Here is a 21,295-nt window from a genome sequence, read left to right on the forward strand (position 1 = left end):
TTGGTGGCAGCCTCGGCAGTGGGAGACGGTGCCGCCCGTGACTGAGGCCACTCCTCCTGAGTGATGCCCTGTCTTCTCCCTGCTGGACTTCAGGGCCCAGGGTTCCCAATGAGCCCCGTGAGTAGGTTCCACAGCTCATGTGCACTCATCCTTCAAGCTGACACGCTTTCCAAACGCAGGCATTCCTACTCCCAGCTTTAGAAGGCAGAGTTTTTGTGTTTGAGTTTCTCTTTTCTTCTTGTCTTTTAAATAAACCTTGGGGATTCCCTGGTGGTTCAGTGGTTAGGATTCTGTGCTTCATTGCAGGGGGCCTGGGTTCGATCCCTGGTTGGGGAACTAAGATGTTTCATGCTCAAAACAAACAGACAAACAAAACACCCAAACAATACTTTAAAATTTGGAAGTTTACACGTATAGAAAAACTGTGACCAGCATATAGAAGTGCCGATGACCCCTGTACCTACTTCCCTCTGTTAGTAACACCGCATGTGCTGTGGTGTCTTGTCACCATCTGCTGCTGCTAAGTCGCTTCAGTCGTGTCCGACTCTGTGCGACCCCATGGACGGCAGCCCACCAGGCTCCCCCGTCCCTGGGATTCTCCAGGCAAGAACACTGGAGCGGGTTGCCATTTCCTTTTCCAATGTATGAAAGTGAAAAGTGAAAGTGAAGTAGCTCAGTTGTGTCCGACTCTTTGCGACCCCATGGACTGCAGCCCACCAGGCTCCTCCGTCCATGGGATTCTCCAGGCAAGAGTACTGGAGTGGGGTGCCATTGCCTTCTCCAAGGGATCTTCCCGACCCAGGGATCCAACCCGGATCTCCCGCATTGCAGGCAGATTCTTTATAGCTGAGCCACCAGGGAAGCCTATTTAACCATATGAATGATCACTTAATTCAACACAAATGAAACCGCAAACTCTGCTGAAAACCACCTGCTGGACTGAGATGTTTGGCCGTTGGGTTGAGTTTCCACCTCTTCTCGGCAGCAGCCTGGCCTCCCTGCCCCACCCCCCGCCCCCGCTTCCCCCTTGGCCTCCTCTCCCCTACCCCCCACCGCCTCCATGCTCTCTGCCATTGCAGTCTTGTCCTGGATGAAGCGCCTTCCCCAGCAGCTTTGTCTCTTTCTGGGAATGTGGCGGAGCGGCTGGGCCCTGAGCTCTCGCTGGGTCAGGGGAGTGGAATGGTCTGGCTGGGGGTGGGGGGTGGAGGGCAGGGCTTTCGGACCTTAGCCACACCCGCCTCTGGGCTGTAGGGATGTTGAGACAAAGCATTCCTGACAACAGGTGGGAGTGTGTTTTGAGCAATGTTAATGCATGTGAAGAGCCTTGGAGATGATCCGGATCCACGCTGCACACGCATGATGAGGAGAGAAAGGCTTTTTTGGCTTGGTACCCTGGCATTTTCAGTTGTAGGATGCGAGAGCGTGCTGTTCACCGAGGGGATGGGCTGGGGGGCTACGGTGGCTGCCTGGTCTTCCGCCCAGGGGGGGCAGCTGAGCCGGTGAGGGAGACCAAAGCCAGGGTTCCCGCCCAGACCTGCGCTGGACCGGGGGCCTCTCCTCCCGTTCCCGCTGTGGTGATGGTGGTTGCCAGTCTCGTGGACCCTAGACACAGAGTCCACGACAGGTGTTGTCTGGGGGACGTCTGTGTAAAGACCGTATTTCCTCACCATACCACGATGCTCCCCTGACAGCTCGATGTCACCTGCCATGTTCCTGGAGCCTCCAGACAAGGCTGCGTGCCATCACCCAGGAGCACTTGGTTGCAAACAGAAATGTCTGTGTTACATGGGGCCTGACAGATGCCTGGACGAAGCCCCCAGCCCCAGCCCCGACATCCTCTGCCAGTGCTTTCCTGCAGCCGTCCTCACGGATGACTCTGGACATCAGAGGGTGCGGGCCCATGACGGACACCCCACCCCACAGTGCTCGATCAGCGGGTGTCCTGCTGGCGTTCGTCCAAGTCATCCTTTTCCTGCCAAGAACCTTTGCCTGGCTCATGCTCCCAGTTACTTCACAGTGGAACAGCTCAACAGTGGCCCTGCACCAAGCAACAGAGACGTAAAAATAGCAGAGAATGGAAGTCACGGTCGGTGCCCACAGGTCTAAGGACACAGAACCCAGACCTCGTGAGGAAAATGAAGGACCATGTTAAAAAAAAAATTTTTTTTTGCAGGCTCAAAAAAACCTATAAAGTTAAAAGAGAGGTGACACATTGGGAGAAAATTACTTACAAAGTAAATAATACAGAACGGGCTGCTTACTGTGCAATAAGCAACTCAATAGTAATAAAGAGCCGAAGCACAGGGCTGGTTTGCAGAGGAGAAATACAAAGGGATTTATAAATACAAGAGAAGTTGCTCAATCTTGCTCATAATTAAAGAAACGAAATGAAAATGTGAGAACTTTTCATCTCTTTGATTCAGCCAAGGTGACGTGTGAGTCACAGTGCTTTGATGAGGATGCTGAAAAGACACTCATGTTTGACTGCCAAAGAGCCCTTTCTGGAGGACAATTAATCGCATCAAAATCAAAAGGATACGTACCCTGGGACTTCCACTGCAGACTCTGTGGTACCTGTGTGCTTAGGTGACGTCTGTTCCAGGATGTCTGGTGTGGCTGTCATGCGGGGACAGCACGAAAAAAAGAGGATGCCCCTGACATGCAAGCTCTGGGTCTGTGCGCCAGGCTTGTGTCTGTTGGATGGTGGTGGCCAGGGTGGGGCCTTAACTGCTGCTGACAGGGCACCGTCTCAAGGCAAGCCCGCAGGATAAAGTACAGAACTCCACAAAGCACAGCAGCCACCGCCGTGTGAAGGGACAGGTGTGTGAGACAGTGGCGTGCATACGCACCCACCGGGCAGCAGGACCGCAGCCGCAGCGGGAAGTGGCTCCGTGCCCTCAGCTCTGCGCACGCCCCGGCCCCGTCCTCCTCCAGCCCAGCCTCAGACAGTCGGTTCCCAGGGGTGTGTCGTTTTCTTCCTGACTGTCCTCAGCAAGAGCCCTGGGAAGGCGTCTGCTTTCTGAAAAGGAACATCTCAAGGATCCATTTTCTGGTTCTTGAAAATTGGCAGAACCAGGATGAATTCCGACTTTGGCACGGAGGGTGTGTGTGTGAGTGAGCAGTGCAGAACCTTCTTACTGGGAGGATGAACTTCAAACCATGGACAAGAGACAGCAGGCCCTCACTGCTGGTGCTTTAAATAAGGCACAGGCGTCTGCGCACTGCTGGGGGCCTCGGGTACTCTGCAAAGGCCCCGAGACACAAGCCAAGCTGCCCTCTCATGGCTGTGGCCGAAGCCTACAGTAGGGTGAAAATGGGTGGAAATATGAGGTATGGGGGCCAAGCGAGCAGGGTTCAGGGAAAGGACAGCTGTGTTCAGCACCATCCATCTGAGTGAACGGGGGGGGGGGGGGGGGGATGGGGCACAGGTGCTAAAGGTAGGAACCCACCCATGCAGCGATGACCTGCCCGGTGGAGGGGGCTCCAGGCCGTTTGCCTCTCCTGCTCTGCGGGGAGCAGAGACGGCAGTGGCCCTGCACCCTGGTGCAGGGAGTGCTGAGCTCTGACCACAGTTGGGGGCACAGGAGCCAGGGGTGGGGGGTAGTGGTGGTTGTATGCCTGGGTCGGGGTGGTGGTGTCAGACTGGCAAAACCAATAGCCATCCCCACGTCCCCTGATGCCCACATAACAAGTGTTAGAGGCCAATGATAGACGACAAACAGTGAAAAAACTCACAAGCCAGACAAGGAAGAAACTGCCCACAGTTACTAGCTAAAAAAGGTGTTTTCCTCCCATTTTATTTGATAATACATTTTCACAGAAACATGATATTATTTACAAATATACAGGTAAGAGACTGCTGGTCAAAAATCTTAAACTGAAAATGTCATCAAAAAGTAATTTACAAAACCCGCCAACTGTCCAGGAGCCCCGGCGGGGATGGTCTGTGCAGGTCGGGGCTCTGCTCTGCTGGCTTCGGGAGACCAGTCGCCCGGTCGCCCGAGGCCCGTGTCTCAGGAGGCGCTGGTCTGCATGTTTTTGGAAGCTGCTAGCATCGCTCTTACTTTGGCCATGAGGTCCTGTGTGAGGAGAGACGAGGTGAGGTGAGGACAGAGGAGACTGGGGGCAACGTGCTGGGGGCCATGGGTGTGCTCAGGGCAGGGTTCCATCCCAGCCCTGCTGCTGGGATGCGAGGTGGGGCTCACGGGCTCACGGCCCAGGAGTCGACCACACAGGTCACCGGGGAAGGAGGACACGGCTGCCCGGAGAGGGAAGCTCAGGGCTCAGCCAACCCGGGACCTCCAGGCAAGCAGCCCAGGACCCCCGTCAGCACCCATGAGGGAAGAAGGAAGTGAAGGCTAGCCCCGTCACAAAAAGACAAGAGGGAAGACAGACCCGCTCCCACCTTACCTGAGTGATTTTGCTCTGCACGGAAGAAACGATGGCTGAGGAGATCTGACCGTCCTTTTCCTGAGAAACTCCCCTAATGCAAAGAGAAAGAGAAATCGGGGGCTTAAAAATACTTCAAGCCATTTTGTTTCTAGTATCTTTAAAAAATAAAGCAACCTTATAAATGCACATATTTTGTCTATTTTATGTAACAGAAATTTGAAATATTTCATAAAATATAATCTAACTCAAAAGATATTTTCATATAAACATCTAAGGCACATTTACAAAACGATGAAGAAAAGGAGGGCAGCAGAGAGAGCTGGCATGCACTCAGAACCTGACCATGACCTGAGTGGGCGCCTCCGGCCCACGTTTTGGACTTTTGGGGGCATGGATGTGACACGCAAGTGATGATGGAGCCTGTACTCAGGTTCACCTTTGAAGAAGCCACAGCCTAGTTTTTGATTCACCCCAAGTGAGCTATGGTCTCTATGGTCTCCGCCACTCACCTGCCAGGTTTGGGGGAGATGGGCCAAAACTCACACTCATGAAAACAGTGGGTGTACGAGCAGGAGGGGACATGATCCCAGCGCCCCTCTGGGTGGATGGGTGGGGGCGGCTTTATGAAATGGTACTGTCTGGCAGATACCTCCCAACAACCAGGGCAGCCAGTCCTTGGGGAGCCACCTTGTGGGCATGGGGAGACTGTGATGGTCAGCGTGGACTCCCACGGCCCTGCAGCCCGGGTGCTCGGGAAGTTTCGCCCCTGTCTGCTCTGGCTTAGAGTAAGCAGTGGGTTGACGGGTTCTGGGGCTCAGTCACCGTGCACTCCTGTGCCTGCTCCCTTCCCGTGGTCACACGGGGCTCCGCAGAGGGGGCGACTCCCACCCCACACGGCCCGTGTGAAGACAGAGGTACCATCATGAGGGAACGGCTGCTGCCACATTACAACTGAGGCAGGCGCTTCCCCAGGACTCGTGCCCAGGTCTGGGAAGGGAGGCCCCCCACCTGCTCCCAGGTTCCCTCTGCCTCACAGCAGGGGGTGGGGGCAGCCCAGGGTGTGGGTGCAGGAGGCAGCCTAGGTTCTCTGACCTCTGTGTCCGCCTTTAGCTCACTCTGAGCCTGAGTGACACACAGAGGAGGGTGCAGGAGCAGGGGTCTGGGCGTTTGCCAGCGCGCCTGCCCCCTCTCAGCTCCCCTGCGTGGCCCAGAGGTGGGGGTGGGTCAGGGAGAAGCTACCTGGAGCGCTCCTGGCTGGAGCCCCGGCTCTCCACAGGAGAGATGCTGGCCGAGTGGCGGCGCGTGGGCTGCTTGCTTGGGGAGGCTGGCTGAGATCCAGCCTTGGACTTGGTCCGTGACCGTGAGCGTCTCTTCTTCTTCTTCTCGTGGGGGCTCCTGGAAGGAAAGCAGTGTTAGACAAAGGCACCGCGCTGGCTCTGAAGGAGTGCTGGGTGTGTTCCAGGAGAATTCAGCAACTTCCCCCTTCTATATACATGAACTCTTTTTAAGAACTATGTATGTTTAACTTGAAACGGGGATGGGTCTAACAATATAAAAGCCATGCAAGAAGTGAAATGTAGACCACTTTTGAGACAGAAGACAGAAGTTCTGAAGTCAGATGCCTGTGGGTTTACAACATGCTCAGCACTTTATCTGCATTTAAACACCCAAGATAAGCAACTGAGTGCTGTTTATGCTTCCTGTTCATTTATGCTGACTTAACGGGAATTTCCAGCCAGAAATGGAAAATTATTAAAACCAAGCACTGCGAACACAAAAGCTCAGTGTGTCCTTCTGGCCTGAGGCGGACATTCCCAGGGGCTGCCTGCCCTCCCGCTGGTCCCCACATTCATGTCTCGCTGACTGTAGCCCACGTGCTCCGAGTCACCAAGGCCTGCAATTCCACGTCAGAAATGTGCCCCCAGCTCCGTCTCCCCTTTCCAGACCCTTCCCCTGCCCAGAGACGATGATCCCTGAGGTCTCATGCTACGTCCTGCCCTGTGACCCTCCTTCCCATGCCCCTAAAACACCTTAAGAAAGAGGGAACGTGTATAGATGGTGAAAGCGTGGAAGTGCAGATGGGCACTGAGCCCCTCCTCCGGGCTTCTTCTGAAAGACTACCTGTTGCCAGTCCTTGAGAAGCCCACCCCAGCACACAGCACAGGGGCCTCTGCAGCCTGCCCTCTTGCTGTGACCGAGCATTTCTGGGAGATTCTTTGAAGACATAGGTCACTGTGAATTTCATGAGCCTGACGCCCAAACTGTGCAGGGTGCCAGCTGGTGGGTGGATGACAGGCTCCCAGTGCTATCGTGACCCCTGCAAGTATTTATTGCTCTAAATACGGACACCCCAGGTCACCACCTGCACAGCTCAGACTCCTCTCGGCTCCTCAGGACTCAGGCAGCTTGCAGGCCCTCCCTAATCTGCAGATACCCCAGGGTCTGTCCTCACGTCCTCTCACCATTTCACCTGCCACCTGACCTGCCACTCACCAGGGCATTTCCCTGGTGCCTCGATCCACCTTGGTAGCAGAGTGTGGGGTTCAGGCAGGGCCACTCCGGGCACCTGAGGGGGCTCATGCTTGAGTCCCACGGTTCAGTTCCCGTGGGCCCCTGGCGTAACAGACTGCTGAGCCAGAGAAGCAAGCTGATCCTCCTGTCTGGTAGGGCATAGCTTTCTGGCCCTGCCTCAACCACAGCACCAGAGCCTGGCCGCAGGTGGTGACAGCCTGACAACTCCAGCTGCGGGAAGTGCCCCCAGGGAGCCAGGCTGTGGGCAGGTGGCCTCCGTGCAGGCCTGGATGAAGAGAAGCGGTCGAGAAAGGAGAGGCTGTTCCTGGGGCTGGACACACAGAGGTGGAGTGCGTAACACCACAGGCCTACTTCCTATACTGCAGAGGTTTTGTGAATTTTTGTCTATAAACACATGCCTAGGATTTCAAAGGAAGCAGGGTTAAAAAAAAAGTGACTTAAGCCCAAATCTAGCTAAGCTCCTGTGGCTGCCGATATGAAATAAAGGTAGGTTAGCAATCCTGACCTGTAAATCACTACAACTTGATCTCATAACAAAACTTTCTAAGTGTTTGCTTAAGGAATTAAGTAATCTAATTATTAATGGACCCACTGCTCTGATTTCCAGTACAGATTAGGTTGGTGCAAAAGTAACTGCAGTTTCGCACTGCTGAACTTTGCTGTTTGACACTGGAATACATTCTTAAAAAAATTCGGTTTTGTTATATACATTTTAACACACATTTCTTGCTTTATGGTTTTTTTTGCTAATGACTTACTACTTGCTGTTTATATTTATTTTAGGAATGATGTGAGATAAAGAGCAAATTCGAGCGATTTTCTTATTAGAGTTCAAAATGGGTAATAAAGCATCAGAGACAACTCACAACATCAACAATGCATTTAGCCCAGGAACTGCTAACCAAAGCACAGTGCAGTGGTAGTTCAAGAAGTTTTGCAAAGGAGATGAGAGCCTTGAAGATGAGGAGTGCAGTGGGCGGCCGTTGGACGCTGACAACGACCAACTGAGAGGATCACTGAAGCTGATCCTCTTACAACTACCCGAGAAGCTGCCAAAGAATTCAGTGTCGACCATTCTACGGTCTTCTGGCATTTGAAGCAGATCGGAAAGGTGAAAAAGCTTGTTAAATGGGTGTCTCATGAGCTGACTGCAAGTCAAAAAAACTGTCCTTATGAAGTGTCATCTTCCCTTATTGTACACAACAACAACAAACCGTTTCTCGATCGGATTGTGACATGCCACAAAAAGTGGATTTTATACAAGTGGCGACAACCAGCTCAGTGGCTGGACCAAGAAGCAGCTCTAAAGCACTTCTCAAAGCCAAACTTGCACCAAAAAAAGGTCATAGTCACTGTTTGGTGGTCTGCTGCTAGTCTGATCCACTACAGCTTTTCGAATCCTGGTGAAAACCATTACATCTGAGAAGTATGCTCAGCAAATGGATGAGGTGCACTGAAAACCGCAACTCCTGCAACCGGCATTGGTCAACAGAACGGGCCCAGTTCATCTGCACTACACCCGACCGCACACTGCGTAACCAGCGCTTCAAAAGTTGAACTGGGCTACGAGATTTTGCCTCATCCGCCATATTCACCTGACCTCTTGCCAAGTGATTATCACTTCTTCAAGCATCTCAACAACTTTTTGCAGGGAAAATGCTTCTGCAACCAGCAGGATGCAGAAAATGCTTTCCAAGAGTTGGTCGAATCCTGAAGCACAGATTTTTATGCTATAGGAAGAGACAAACTTATTTCTCATTGGCAAAAAAATGTGTTGATTGTAATGGTTCCTATTTTGATTAATACTGTATGAATCTACCTTCATACAGTTTAGGCTTTCTCCTGTTAACTGATACCTGAGTTGTTTCCAATTTTGGCAATTACGAATCAAGTGGGCATTTGCGGGCAAATGTTTACGGGGAGTGGACACCTGGGACTAGCGGGGTTGGGCCGTGCAGCAGTGTACGTGGGACTCTGTGAGAAACTGCCTAACTGCTTCCCAAGTGCTGTACCACCCCGCCCCCGCCCTGCAGCTACATCTCAGGATTACGGCTGCTCACACGCTTGTCGACACTCATTACGTAATACCGGGCTTGCTTATTGCTGGCTATTCCTGTCAATGTAAAGAGCACCTCGTCGTGGTTTTAATCTGCATTTCCCTAACAGATGACTAATGAAGCTAAGCATCTTTTCATACCCTATCTTCACTGGCTATTTAAATATATTCTTTTTTTCATGCACAGTATTTATTAGTTGTTTATTTATCAAGAGAAACTATTCCGTAGCCCAGATATTCATAGTTCATACTTTAGGAACACAGGTTAAGTGACAAACTACCATGGAACTCAACCCGAAGAAATCCTGTGCATTCCAAAATCACTCTGCACTCTGAAAGACACCAGCCTTCCTCATCTCCTCCAGATCTTTTACGGAATCACAATTTGTGTAGGAAACTGTGTATGCCTTCTTTCCTGATTCACCCACAGCAAACTTAGAGAGAAAAACTCAACTCCCAGGCACACAGTAAATGCTCCAGCAATATGAAGTCGCAGATGCTTGACCAGAAGGCTGTGCATCCAAGCGCTCATCAGAGACCTGGAAGCCATGGTAATTTTTCTCCTTGACAGCTCAACAACAACGTCCTTCCAGGCTGATGCAGACGAGGACCTTAAATACATTCTGTCATGAAACGTCTTTTCAAGCAGTCTGCCCCTTTTCTATGGGGTTGTCTTTTTGGCATTGACACAGGCCTTTGTCAAAGATACACACTGTAAATATTTCTCCCCGTCTGGGGCCTGTCAATGCGGTTTCTTAACTGTGCCTTTTGAATGAAATTTTTAATTTCAATGAAGTCAAATTTATAATCTTTTCCTCTTATGGTGGAATTTTCTATATCCTCAAGATTCTCTGTCACTTCATTAAATGTATTCTCCTTATTTTCTTAAAAAAAAAAACACACAACACACACAACAGAATGGTTTCAGTTTTCACATTTAGGTCTGTGATACATCTTAAATTAAACCTGGTATATGGGGTACAGGTCACTGTTCTTCCATTTTGATATCCAGTTACTCAAGCAAATGGTTGAAAAGGTTTTCCTCACTGCACTGTTTGGCTCTTTACCTCTTAAAGGTATATAGTACATACTGTCTGCTTGATGAAGCTTTCTAGTAAGTCTTGGATTAGTAGTAAAAGTCTTCCAATTTAGCTTTCAAGTGTCTTTTCTTTTTAAATTTTCGTTTTGTTTTTGGCTGCGCCGGGTCTTCGTTGCTGCATGCGGGCTTTTCTCTATTTGTGGCGAGCAGGGGCTACTCTCTAGCTGTGGAGCAAGCTTGTGGCTTCTCTTGTTGCAGAGCACGGGCTGTAGAGCGTGAGCTTCGGCAGGTGTGGCTCGTGGGGTTAGTGGCCCTGTGGCATGTGGGATCTTCCTGGACCAGGGATTGAACCCGTGACTCTGGCAATGGCAGTAGGACTCTCAGCCACTGGACTACCAGGGAGGTCCTCAAGGTTGTTCTGACTGCTAGTCAGTTTGCCAGTACCTACAAGAAGCCCATGAGAGTTCTGATGGGGACTGTGCTGGATCTACAGATCAATTTGTGGAGAAGAGCATCTGACTAATACTGAGCCTTCCGATCCCTGAATACGGACTTTATCTCCATTTCTTTAAGTTTCCTAAACATTTTATCTGAAATGTTTTATGGTTTTCATTGTAGAGAGATCTTACATGTTTCCTTACATTAATTGATATGTAGTTTGCTTTTCTGATATTGTTATGGATGGTACTGCTTTTAACTTCATTTTTTGTTTTATGCCAGTATACAGAAATACTGGCATAAAACAAAAAATGAAGTTAAAAGCCTCATGAGAAGAGTTGACTCATTGGAAAAGACTCTGATGCTGGGAGGGATTGGGGGCAGGAGGAGAAGGGGACGACCGAGGATGAGATGGCTGGATGGCATCAGGGACTCGATGGACGTGAGTCTGAGTGAACTCCGGGGGTTGGTGATGGACAGGGAGGGCTGGCGTGCTGCGATTCATGGGGTCGCAAAGAGTCGGACATGACTGAGCGACTGAACTGAACTGAAGACAGAAATAAGAGGTTCCTCACGATTTTACACAATTATGTAAAAAGACACAGTTTCACATTTCCCTTTGCAACCTTTATGCCCTCTACTTCTCTCTCTTGCCTTACCGTCCTGGCTATTTCTATTACACGGCAGACACCCTGGCCTTTTCTCTAATCTCAGAGGAAGGCACTAGGAAGTGTGATGTTAATTGCAGGTTTTTCAAAGATGCCCTTCAGGAATTTCCTGGTGGTCCAGTGGTTAGGACACCACCTTTTCACTGCCAAGGGCCAGGGTTCAATCCCTGGTTAGGGAACTAAATTCCTGAAAGCTGCTGGGTGCAGCAAAAAATAAAATCGGACGGAAAAGATTTCCTTCTATTTCTGCTTTTGCCAAAAATATCCCCCGCCCCATTTTTCTTTTTAATGAATGGGTGCTCAACTGTATCAAATACTTTTTCCTGCATCCATTGAGATGTCATATGATTTTCTTCATTTATTTTGTCAGCACTGAATTACAAGGACTGGTTTTTGAATGTTAAAGAACTCTGCACTTCTGAGACAAATCCCATTTGGTCCTGATGTGTTAGTGTGATCCTTTTAGTAAACTGCTACACTCAAATCAGCTAACACTTTGTTAAGAATTATTGCACTTATTTTCCTGAGAATATTAGTTCATGACTACATCTACACCCCCTGACAAAACACACTCCCCACCACACGGATGTGCACACGCCTGCCCATCTGCTTCAGGTGGCCTCATGAAGTGTTCTCTCTTCGGTTTCCTTTGAAGTGTGTTCTGCTTTTTCTTGAGCGTTTGTTAGGCTCTGCTGATGAACGTCATCTGGGCCTGCGTTTTGTGGGAGGTTTGGACCATAAATTAGGTCCCTTTAGCAGACGTGGAGATGTTTGGACTTTCCATTTCTTCTGTTGTCCATTTGCACTTTGTTTCTTTCAAGGAAATTTGTCCACTTCACCTAAATTGTTAAGTTTACTGGCATGGTATTTATTTCCTTATTATTCTTTTAATATCTCTTGGGTCTTTCATTCTTGATCAATCTAAAAACAGATTAATCAATTAAAAAATCATTTTCAAAGAACAATCATTTGGTTTTACTATTTTCCTCTGTGAGTCTGTTTTCTGTTTTGTTGATTTCTGATCTTTTATTATTTCCTTGCTTCTACTTACTTTTGGTTTCATTTGTTCTTTTTTCTTGCTTAAGACAGATTAGATCACAGTTTTTTGACTTTGCTCTTTTTTTCATATAAACATTTAAAGCTAGTAACTTCTTTCTGAGCACAACTGCACTCCATAGACTTGAGTGTTACATTTTCATTATTATTCATTTCAAACTATTTTCTACTTTCTCTTGTGATTTCTTCTTTGACCTATGGGTAATTTTCAAATATGTTTATTTTCAAATATTTGGGATCTTTCCAGATATCCTTTTACAGATTTTCATACTTAAAGTCGGCCTTCCTAGGTGGTGCTAGTAGTAAAGAACCCCCCTGCCAATGCAGGGACATAAGAGACTCAGGTTCAATCCCTGGGTTGGGAAGATCCCCTGAAGGAGGGCATGGAAACCCAATCCAGTATTCTTGGCTGGAGAATCCCATGGACAGAGGAGCCTGGCAGGCTGCAGTCCATGGGGTTGCACAGAGTCGGACATGACTGAGCAACTTAGCACGCACACACACTTAGTCATGTGGTAGGAAGACACGGAAGACACGTTCTGTGTTATCTGAACATACTGGCACTAGTTCAGCAGTACAGAGAATGGTCTAGCTTGGTGACTGACCCGCGCACGTCATGACGCGCACCTCATGAGAGCGTACACGCTTCACTGCAGGGCGTAGTGTTGGTGCTGTTCACATCTGCTGCTTCTGTACTGTTATACTGCCTGCCTTTTTCCCTTTAATTCTTTCAGTTTCTGTTTCAAGTATTTTAAAGCTTTTATTCAACGCTCACATTTAAAACATTATGTGCTCATGAAGAACTGATCCCTTCATCATTATGAAAAGGCCTTCTTAATTTCTAGCACCATTGCTTCAAGTCTATGTGGTCTCCTATTACAGCCGTATTGCCTTTCTTCTTATTAGCCCTGCATGGTGTATCTTTTTTCAGTCTTTTAGATCTCAAAGTATTTGTGTATTTCAAGTGTCTCTTTTAAGCAGCTTAGTATTAGGTTTCGCGCTTTAATGTAGTCTAAATTTCTGCCTTTTAACTAGCGCTTTTGGTCTACTTACATTTAATGTAATTATTTGTATAGATGGTGTTAACAATCCCTTTTGCCTTCCAGTTGTCTATTTGTTCTTTTTCCTTCCCCTCTGCACTTTTCCACTTTCTTTTGCATTAATAAAGCATTTTTAATGTTCTCTTTAACAGTCTCTATTAGATTTTAGCCTTTCTTAATTGGTTGCTCTAGGGAATTATGATATGCAACCTTTGACAGTCATAGTCTACAATGAATTAATAACACTTCATGTATGATGTAAGAACCGTAGAACAGCAGTATATTCCCACTCACTCAATAAACATTTACTGATGTGCTCAGTGCAGTGCTGAGCTGTAGGAATTCAATGCTAACCACCCCTTCCCCAATCAATCACTAACTATTTACTGTTATAAAGTAATGGGGACTTCCTGCTGGAGTATATGGCAATATGATTTGGCTAGACATTTTAGTGAATTTTACTTTAAAAAATATTCACTCTGCCCAGATTTAGATTTCTAAACACTCACTAAAAGGAACCATGATTCCTAGGAGAAATGACTGACCCCAGGTCCAAGGTAGGGGAAGCACCAGCTAAACCTACAGTATCTTGGGTCAGAAGTGACAAAGTGCTCAAGGAACAATGGGGTCAAATGTGAGACAATGTCACCATCAAATGGAATATAGTGGCAATGGATTACTATACAACCAATATAAAATAAATTCCCCAAACCCCAAATCCACAGTGATACTACACAAAGGGTGGGGTGTCTTTAGAGAAAAAATGAGGAGAAAGCTGATAGCAACAGACATCTACACTGTGCAGCGCCACCCACAGGTCACCTGCCAGTTCAAAGAGAAAGAGGCGCAGAGCAAGTGCAACCTCAACCGAGTCATCAAACTCAGAGCCCCTGGTTACGGGACAAAAGGGCACTTGTGCATCTGTGCGATACCATGCGCAGTTACCCAGCATCATTTATACAGTATACAGTGCTCTTGCCCCAGATACTTAACAGCAACACAGCCAAGAGGACAAAGTAAGACCAACCCAGAGTGTGGAGTCTTCAATGACCTGGACTGGCCTGGACTTGTATAAGTCATGAAATATACACATAGAAAGGCGGGAGGGAGGGAGAGGAAGAGAGAGGAAAGCAAACGTGTGAAAAGCATTCACAGTGAATTGAGCTACAAGCTTCATGCCGATGGCTGTTCACTGTACTATTTCTATGTAAATCCAAAACTTTCTAGTAAGTTAAAATTAAACAAAAAAAAAAGTCAGCAAAAGCAGCATTCAATGATCAGCTTGCAGGAATAATCCTTCAAATCTGGGAGGAGGCACCTTCCCCTCAGTTGGGGGACCTGATGGGATTAGTCACCCTGACTTGGTGCATCATTAGCTACCTGCTGCTGTGCTGAAGCAGAGAACCCCCCGTCCCCGCCCCAGCAGCTGCTCTGAGTAGAAGGACAGAGGGAACAGCCTGACTGTTGGGTTTATATAACCTGCCTGCCAAAAAAACATATTCTGGACCTAGAGACAACTCTAGGTTTGCAATAGCTTTTCTTCTAAGGAGCAAGCATCTTTTAATTTCATGGCTGCAGTCACGATCTGCAGTGATTCTGGAGCCCAAGAAAAGAAAGTCTGTCACTGTTTCCATTGTTTCCCCATCTATCTGCCATGAGGTGATGACAAACCTAGACAGCATATTAAAAAGCAGAGACATTACTTTGCTGACAAAGGTCTGTCTAGTCAAGGCTATGGTTTTTCCAGTGGCCATGTATGGATGTGAGAGTTGGACTGTGAAGAGGGCTGAGTGCTGAAGAATTGATGCTTTTGAACTGTGGTGTTGGAGAAGACTCTTGAGAGTCCCTTGGACTGCAAGGAGATCCAACCAGTCCATTCTGAAGGAGATCAGCCCTGGGTGTTCATTGGAAGGACTGATGCTGAAGCTGAAGCTCCAATACTTTGGCCACCTGATGCGAAGAACCGACTCATTGGAAAAGACCCTGATGCTGGGAAAGATTGAAGACAGGAGAAGAAGCGGACAACAGAGAATGGAGATGGTTGGATAGCATCACCGACTCGATGGATGTGAGTTTTAGCAAGGTCCAGGAGTTGGTGATGGACAAGGAAGCCTGGTGTGCTACAGTTCATGGGGTTGCAAAGAGTCAGACACGACCAAGTGACTGAACTGAGAGATAACTCTGTGAGTTTATAATCACTGCCATGAAATCGACCAGTAACCATGCACATGTTCAGCTCTTCAGGCTCCCCCTGAATCCACCACCGCCCACAGCCCCTCAGAGTTAGGCCACAGGATTAATCCCATCCACCAGGGCAGGGCAGCTGGGCCCTGCAGTGGGATCAATCTTGACTTCTTTTGTCTGACTTAAAGTTCCGATGATAACACAAGCTCTGATGAATCCTAATATAATTACCATAGTCTCAAGTGATAGCTCTTTTAATGCAAAGGCTAATTTGAGGGTAAAGCAAGAACTCTTCTGTTAGAGATTTTCGGCTACAAGGAATTAATTTTAGCCCATGCCCTTTACATATACCAAGGGTGATGATAAATTTCAAATGTCAATTACTTGCATAAAGAATAAAATTTAAAATGGACTTCACTTTTCATCATGTTATCCTGGAACAGTCACGTATACTTAGTGAGGGATTTCTAAGGCACAAAATGAAATTTATAAACAGATGGAATGAGTCGTACATGAAGCCTTTGCTGAAATATATTAGCTTCACAGCTCCTTTCTGATTTTTCTGTTTTAAATAAATGAGTTGACATTTTATCATTTAATGGAACAATCACATAACTAGCCAGACTGCAGGAACATTATCTGGCTAGCAATGCCTTTTAGAACTCTCCCTGTTAAAGGCAGTGCTGATGGAGGCGGGTCTCTGAGGCAGGTTTGGGTGATGGTTGGGTTCATTTGCCCAAGAATTCAGATCTGTCCTATGGAAGGCTCCAGAAGGTTCTGGAACTCCAGATGTCCTGACACACACACACACACACACACACACACACACTGAGCAGCATAGCCTCATGCAATCTGAGACTATCACACACACACACACACACACACACACACACACACACTGAGCAGCATAGCCTCATGCAATCTGAGACTATGATGGGCAACAATGGCATCCTGCCTGTTTCTGGACGCCTCAGTCGCCGGGACAGCAATATTCCTGTCTACCCAGAACAGCTGGGGCCTGCTTAACCCCAGAGCCAGGGCACAGAAAGCAACCAGCCTCACTTCTGGGGCAAATGGAAATACAGAAGCCAAATGACTTTAAAGTGTTCAGGTGGCATCACCCACACTGGACGGGATGGTCTCCAGATGGCAACGCTTAGCTGAGAGGGAAATGCCCACTGGTCCACCAGCCACCAGCTCTGCTCCTGGCTTGGATTCTGTGTCTTCTCAAGTCAGTGGTGGTACTGGGGCCTCTGGTGGCAGAGGTCAGCCCTAGAGCTCTCTCCCTGGGAGTGAGAGTGGGGCCCTGGCTTGCTGAGTGTCAGAGGCCCAGACCCGGGTGGTGGTGATGTGGGAACCTGGCTCCCTCACCCTCCTCAATAGACAGGTCTCTTCCAGTGGTCAAGGGGTCAGACGACGGACCCTGTCCCTTCTCTCTGGCCCACTCCTGGGAGCCAAAGCTGGGGCCTGGCCACCTGAGCAGCAGGGACCTACTTGAGACTTGAACTTCCGATTTTCCTTGTCACTCATCCCTACCGTCCTTTTCCTTCTCAACAGGTAGAGGATAAGGTGCTATGTGTGGGGGTCCAGAGGAGCAGCTAGACATGGGGAAAATGGAGGCCCCACGACCCACTGCAAAGACAGACGGTCCCTGGCTCTAGCATGGCAAGTTCCCCTCTGCCTGTGAGAGTTCCAGAGCAGTGGAAACGCTGCCAGGACTACTCAGGATCTGTCAAAGCAGCTGCTCCCCTGGTTCCCAACAGCTCGGTGCTGTGGACGCGGAAGCCCCACCTTCCCAGTTCAGGTCCCACGTCCGCAAAAGCTCGGCTGCCTACCTGGACCGGGTCCGCTTCCTGCTGACTCCAGGGCTGTTACTCATCCGGTAGGCGGTGGGGACGCTCCTGTCCTCCCGTCGTCTCTCGGGGGAGTGCGCTCGTCTCCGAGGGGACCGGGACCGGGACCTGGGCAGAGGAAGGCAGGCGTTTCAGTCCTCTGTGTGTGGGGGCAGGGGAGCACCTCCACCACTGAGGTGGCGGCCAGCCCTGGCCTGTCCTCTGAGGCCCGCCCCCAGCCTCCCTACTCTGCCGACCCAGAACGGGATCCAGGCTCAGGGGCAGAGCACTTGTCACGCCAATGCTAAGCTTCTAACTGGGGCACAACTCATGCTGAGGCTGGAGCCATGCGCTCTGGGCCGGCAGCGGCCAGCTCCCCGACTGGGCACCTCCCTGCGGGTCTTGGTGGACGTGGGCCTGCTGCTGCTCTTCCTCCCTCTTGCCTTCGCCCTAAAAATGTTCAGCTCACTGGTATTTCTATCAAAATTAGGGACGGAAAGGCACTGAGGCTCTAGTGAGTTTTTCTACTTGTTCTGAACACTGGCAAGAGGAAGGAACGAAACAGAGTAAGGTTAGAAGGTGACTTGGAAATTTCCCCTGTATGCACTCATCTCACGGGCTCTCAGCATGAAAAGCAGGCTGCAGGCCCACTGGCAGGAGCCTAAACCTTCAGTCCAACGCAGACCCTGCCATTCCCATGAAAGTTTCGGCTAAATCATTTGTTTCTGAGATTTCTAGTGTTTTACTCTTCCCTTTCCTGAGCCTGGAAAGGGACTATTCTATTCATGCAGTGTCCCACAGACACCAGCACACAGAGCTCTAGCTCCAGACCCTCACCTGTGCGGTCAGGTCCTTAAGAAGAGACCTTTAATAATGGGTTTAGGACTCTTATTTAAGTTTTTTGTCCATTCAGTGAAAATACTATTTTGGGGAAATCTGAAATAAGCAGATATCTGAGCTAAAAAAGAAAAAAAAAAACCCAACAACCCCCAAACCAAAACAATTTATTTCTGTTCTGTTTCTATGACAACACACTCAAAACCAATGTAAAGAAGAGATGTTTTGATTTTTGTCATCTAAAAAAATTCTACACTGAACCATTCCAGTTACAACCAAACCTCCCAAACAACACACATGGTTGTTGCAAAGATCAGCCTGTAATCACATTCCACCCTCTGTGTCATGGAGAAAACCCTGAGTCATTCCTGAAAAAACACAACCACAGAATGAACCTGCTCCGGGATCAACTCCCCTCGACTCTGGGGCTCCTCCCACACAACTGCTTCTCAGCTTATACAGCGGTTTTGGTTTTCCAGACCTTTCCTAAGATTTAAGTAACAGATTACAAAGGTGAGGTCAGTCAGACACCTTGACATTTTACCAGGTTTCCCCTCAAAAGAGCTCCAGGAGGCAAATCTGCTCGTGGTCGAAGCTGCCTGATAACTGTCCCGCTCTGCTGCTGCTGCCACTGCCGAGCTGCTCTGACAAGGCTCCGTGCTCAGCGTCCCTGGGGAGGCTGTGGGTCTGTGATATGGAGGTACACACTTCACATTCAGAATAAAATGTGCTGAGCTGGGCAGCGCTAGAACCCTGAAAAAAGGGCTCTGCTTAATCAAAACTATAGTACCTATGGAATGCTCAGACGCAGAATTCTACAATAAACTCAGTAATCAGGAAAATGGATTAGTTTTTAATGTTTGCAAATTCGTAACTTTGAAATACAATACCATTTAGCGGTGGCTATGAGTATTAGATTTCTTTAAAGTAAAGTGGCTGTTACCAGTAGATTTCAAGTTATCTGGGAAAAAAGCCCATCTCAGAATTAAGGGCCGTGAGCTATGCCAGATAACACTTGGGTTTTATTTTGATTAAAGAAGCTCTAATGTTTTTATTCTATTAAGTAGGCTCTTAATATTGCTACCACGACACAGTGCAGGAATCAGGAATTCCATTCTTTACGTAAATCATCTGTATAACGTGACCAGAGGCCTTCTTATAGAGATGCAATAGTCTGAATTCAAAATACTTCAAGCATAATGCAACTTGGATATTTTTTTCTTAAATAATCATAACGGTTTGCTGTCAAATAAAAGCATAAGGAAACCTTTTGTCTGAATGATGAGATATTTATAAATAGCTCCTTCTACCAGCGTTTAACCATGTCTGCGACCCACTTCTTCACTCCTGTTACTTTCCTGCTCACAGGTCCTCATGGAACCGAACGGGTGTTGCTGGTGCCCTGGCAGCAAGGATTTGGCACCAACTGGCGTGAATAACCAAGAGGATCCCAGGTTCTACTGAGATGTATTTCACTTCTGAGCTGTGGACCCAGCTTCTCTCACAGACCCTCCCTCCTCTCCTGAGGGGCCAGTGTCTCCCACAGCTTTCCACCCCAGCACTGTTATCAGTGGCTGTGGCCCTGTCTGGGGATACGACTCACTTCCTGGAAACCAGCATGGGAACTGTCTCCTCGTGGGAGCATCAGGGCCCCACGCTCTTTCAAAGATCAGGATTGGGAGATGAACCACTCACTCACTGACTAGATATGCAGCTTATCAGGGGGGAGAAGTGAGGAACTAAATTTCAAACTAAAATATGACCCCGATTTTGCCCACCTGAGTTCTTTTTGAACATTAAGTGTAACTGTTAAAAAGCCACGTTAACCTCCGGCCTCTCCTTGAGTGAAAGCCCTGAGGGAACTTTACTTCAGGAAGTGACACAGGGCTCATTATCCTTCACAGAGAACACCCCAAAATGTGGGGGTGCAGAGTTCTACCTAGAAACCTCCCCTTAGACACAAACTAACCAATGAAACGACACCACAGGTGATCTTATTAAAAGCTTTACAAATAAACTGAATTTCAAGCTTTAGTCGCATTGAGTTTAGTTTTAAAATACCTAAACTGTTAAAACTGGATTTTAATTTTAGGCAGTAGATTGCATGAGTACATCTTTATCCCATTAAGATATAAAACCTAATGTGATATAAAAGCAGAAAACAAAAGAGAAGGAAGTCTTATACTTTAATCAATGTTGATTTAAAAGACACTAAATCCTGCCTTGCGGTAATCACTGTGCTTTCTGAGAAGCAACAGACTGATTTCCAAAACTAAAGATTTTTCTATGACTAATTCACCTTTGGAGAGCCAGAGTCATCAATAATTTAGACATATTTGATAAATGGGACTTCAACCACACAAGCATTAATATATTAACATAAAAATTACTTATGATAGTAAAGCTTTTCATCTTAACTTTCTACATTTTACACAGGACTTTAGTAATTTAATATACAAAAAAAATACATATTTCAACTGTAACATCCTACCCCAAGCAGAAATATTAACAAAAGTCATTTTACTTGAAGCTGGCAGTAGTCTTTTAAAAACAATCGATTAAATTGTGTCAGGCCCAAGAAACAAGTTTGATATATCCTATGTAGACATTATGTCTGTAATGGGTTATTCTATCTGAAAAGACAGTTAAAGAAATAATTATGATAGTTATCATTAGCAACTTCAATATTTTGGTTAAAATTTAATTTCTTTTCTTTTACATTTCAAACAATTCATATTACCAAGAACACCAACCCCTCTCATTTCATAACTGCTGCATTCAAAATTCAGTTGGGTCCCTAGAAATTATTAATGTGAGCTTGGATTAAGAAAGCAGGTCTATAACCAGCTTAAAAAAAGATATAGTTTTATCAAATAAAACTCACTCTTCTCAGAAATAAGAGCTGAGGCAGGATCCTACCTGGTGAAGGTAACTTCCTGCCTTATGTCCCTGGGACCCAGAGACCAACCACAGGACAGCTAGGCTCCTCCATACATCCAACCAGACCTATAACCCACTTCAGCACCCTGAGCTCAGAGGTGGTCTGATTTCAAGCGGCATCACTGTCACATACAAGCTTTCAAGGCAAAACTTCCTGGACAAATACTTTGAAGGTTTTGTTTTATAATATTATTTTTAAAAAACAATTTATAATAAAGTTGCACTTTGCCTTGATACTTTATCTAAGCTGTAAAATCAAACACCAAAGATCTGACTTATTT

General features: G+C 47.5%; 1 protein-coding gene across 13 annotated transcripts in view; it reads right to left on the minus strand.

Moving 5' to 3' along the window:
* Window positions 1-3,764: 3,764 nt before the first annotated feature.
* The window catches only part of SFSWAP (splicing factor SWAP), a 79,542-nt gene continuing 62,011 nt past the window's right edge, over window positions 3,765-21,295 (minus strand). For 7 of the 13 annotated variants that reach the window (XM_069557982.1, XM_069557991.1, XM_069557984.1 and 4 more), the window contains 5 exons: window positions 18,606-18,827; window positions 17,241-17,366; window positions 5,632-5,787; window positions 4,411-4,483; window positions 3,765-4,079 (listed from right to left, as the gene is read on the minus strand). In XM_069557982.1, coding sequence (XP_069414083.1) covers window positions 4,014-4,079; window positions 4,411-4,483; window positions 5,632-5,787; window positions 17,241-17,366; window positions 18,606-18,827 — 643 coding nt within the window. In that variant the 3' untranslated portion in view covers window positions 3,765-4,013. The remainder of the gene's footprint in view (window positions 4,080-4,410; window positions 4,484-5,631; window positions 5,788-17,240; window positions 17,367-18,605; window positions 18,828-21,295) is intronic. The other 6 variants (XM_069557983.1, XM_069557988.1, XM_069557980.1 and 3 more) reach the window with 2 other exon arrangements.

Source organism: Ovis canadensis, chromosome 17 (genome assembly GCF_042477335.2).
Source record: "Ovis canadensis isolate MfBH-ARS-UI-01 breed Bighorn chromosome 17, ARS-UI_OviCan_v2, whole genome shotgun sequence".
In the NCBI taxonomy this organism is placed as follows: domain Eukaryota; kingdom Metazoa; phylum Chordata; class Mammalia; order Artiodactyla; family Bovidae; genus Ovis; species Ovis canadensis.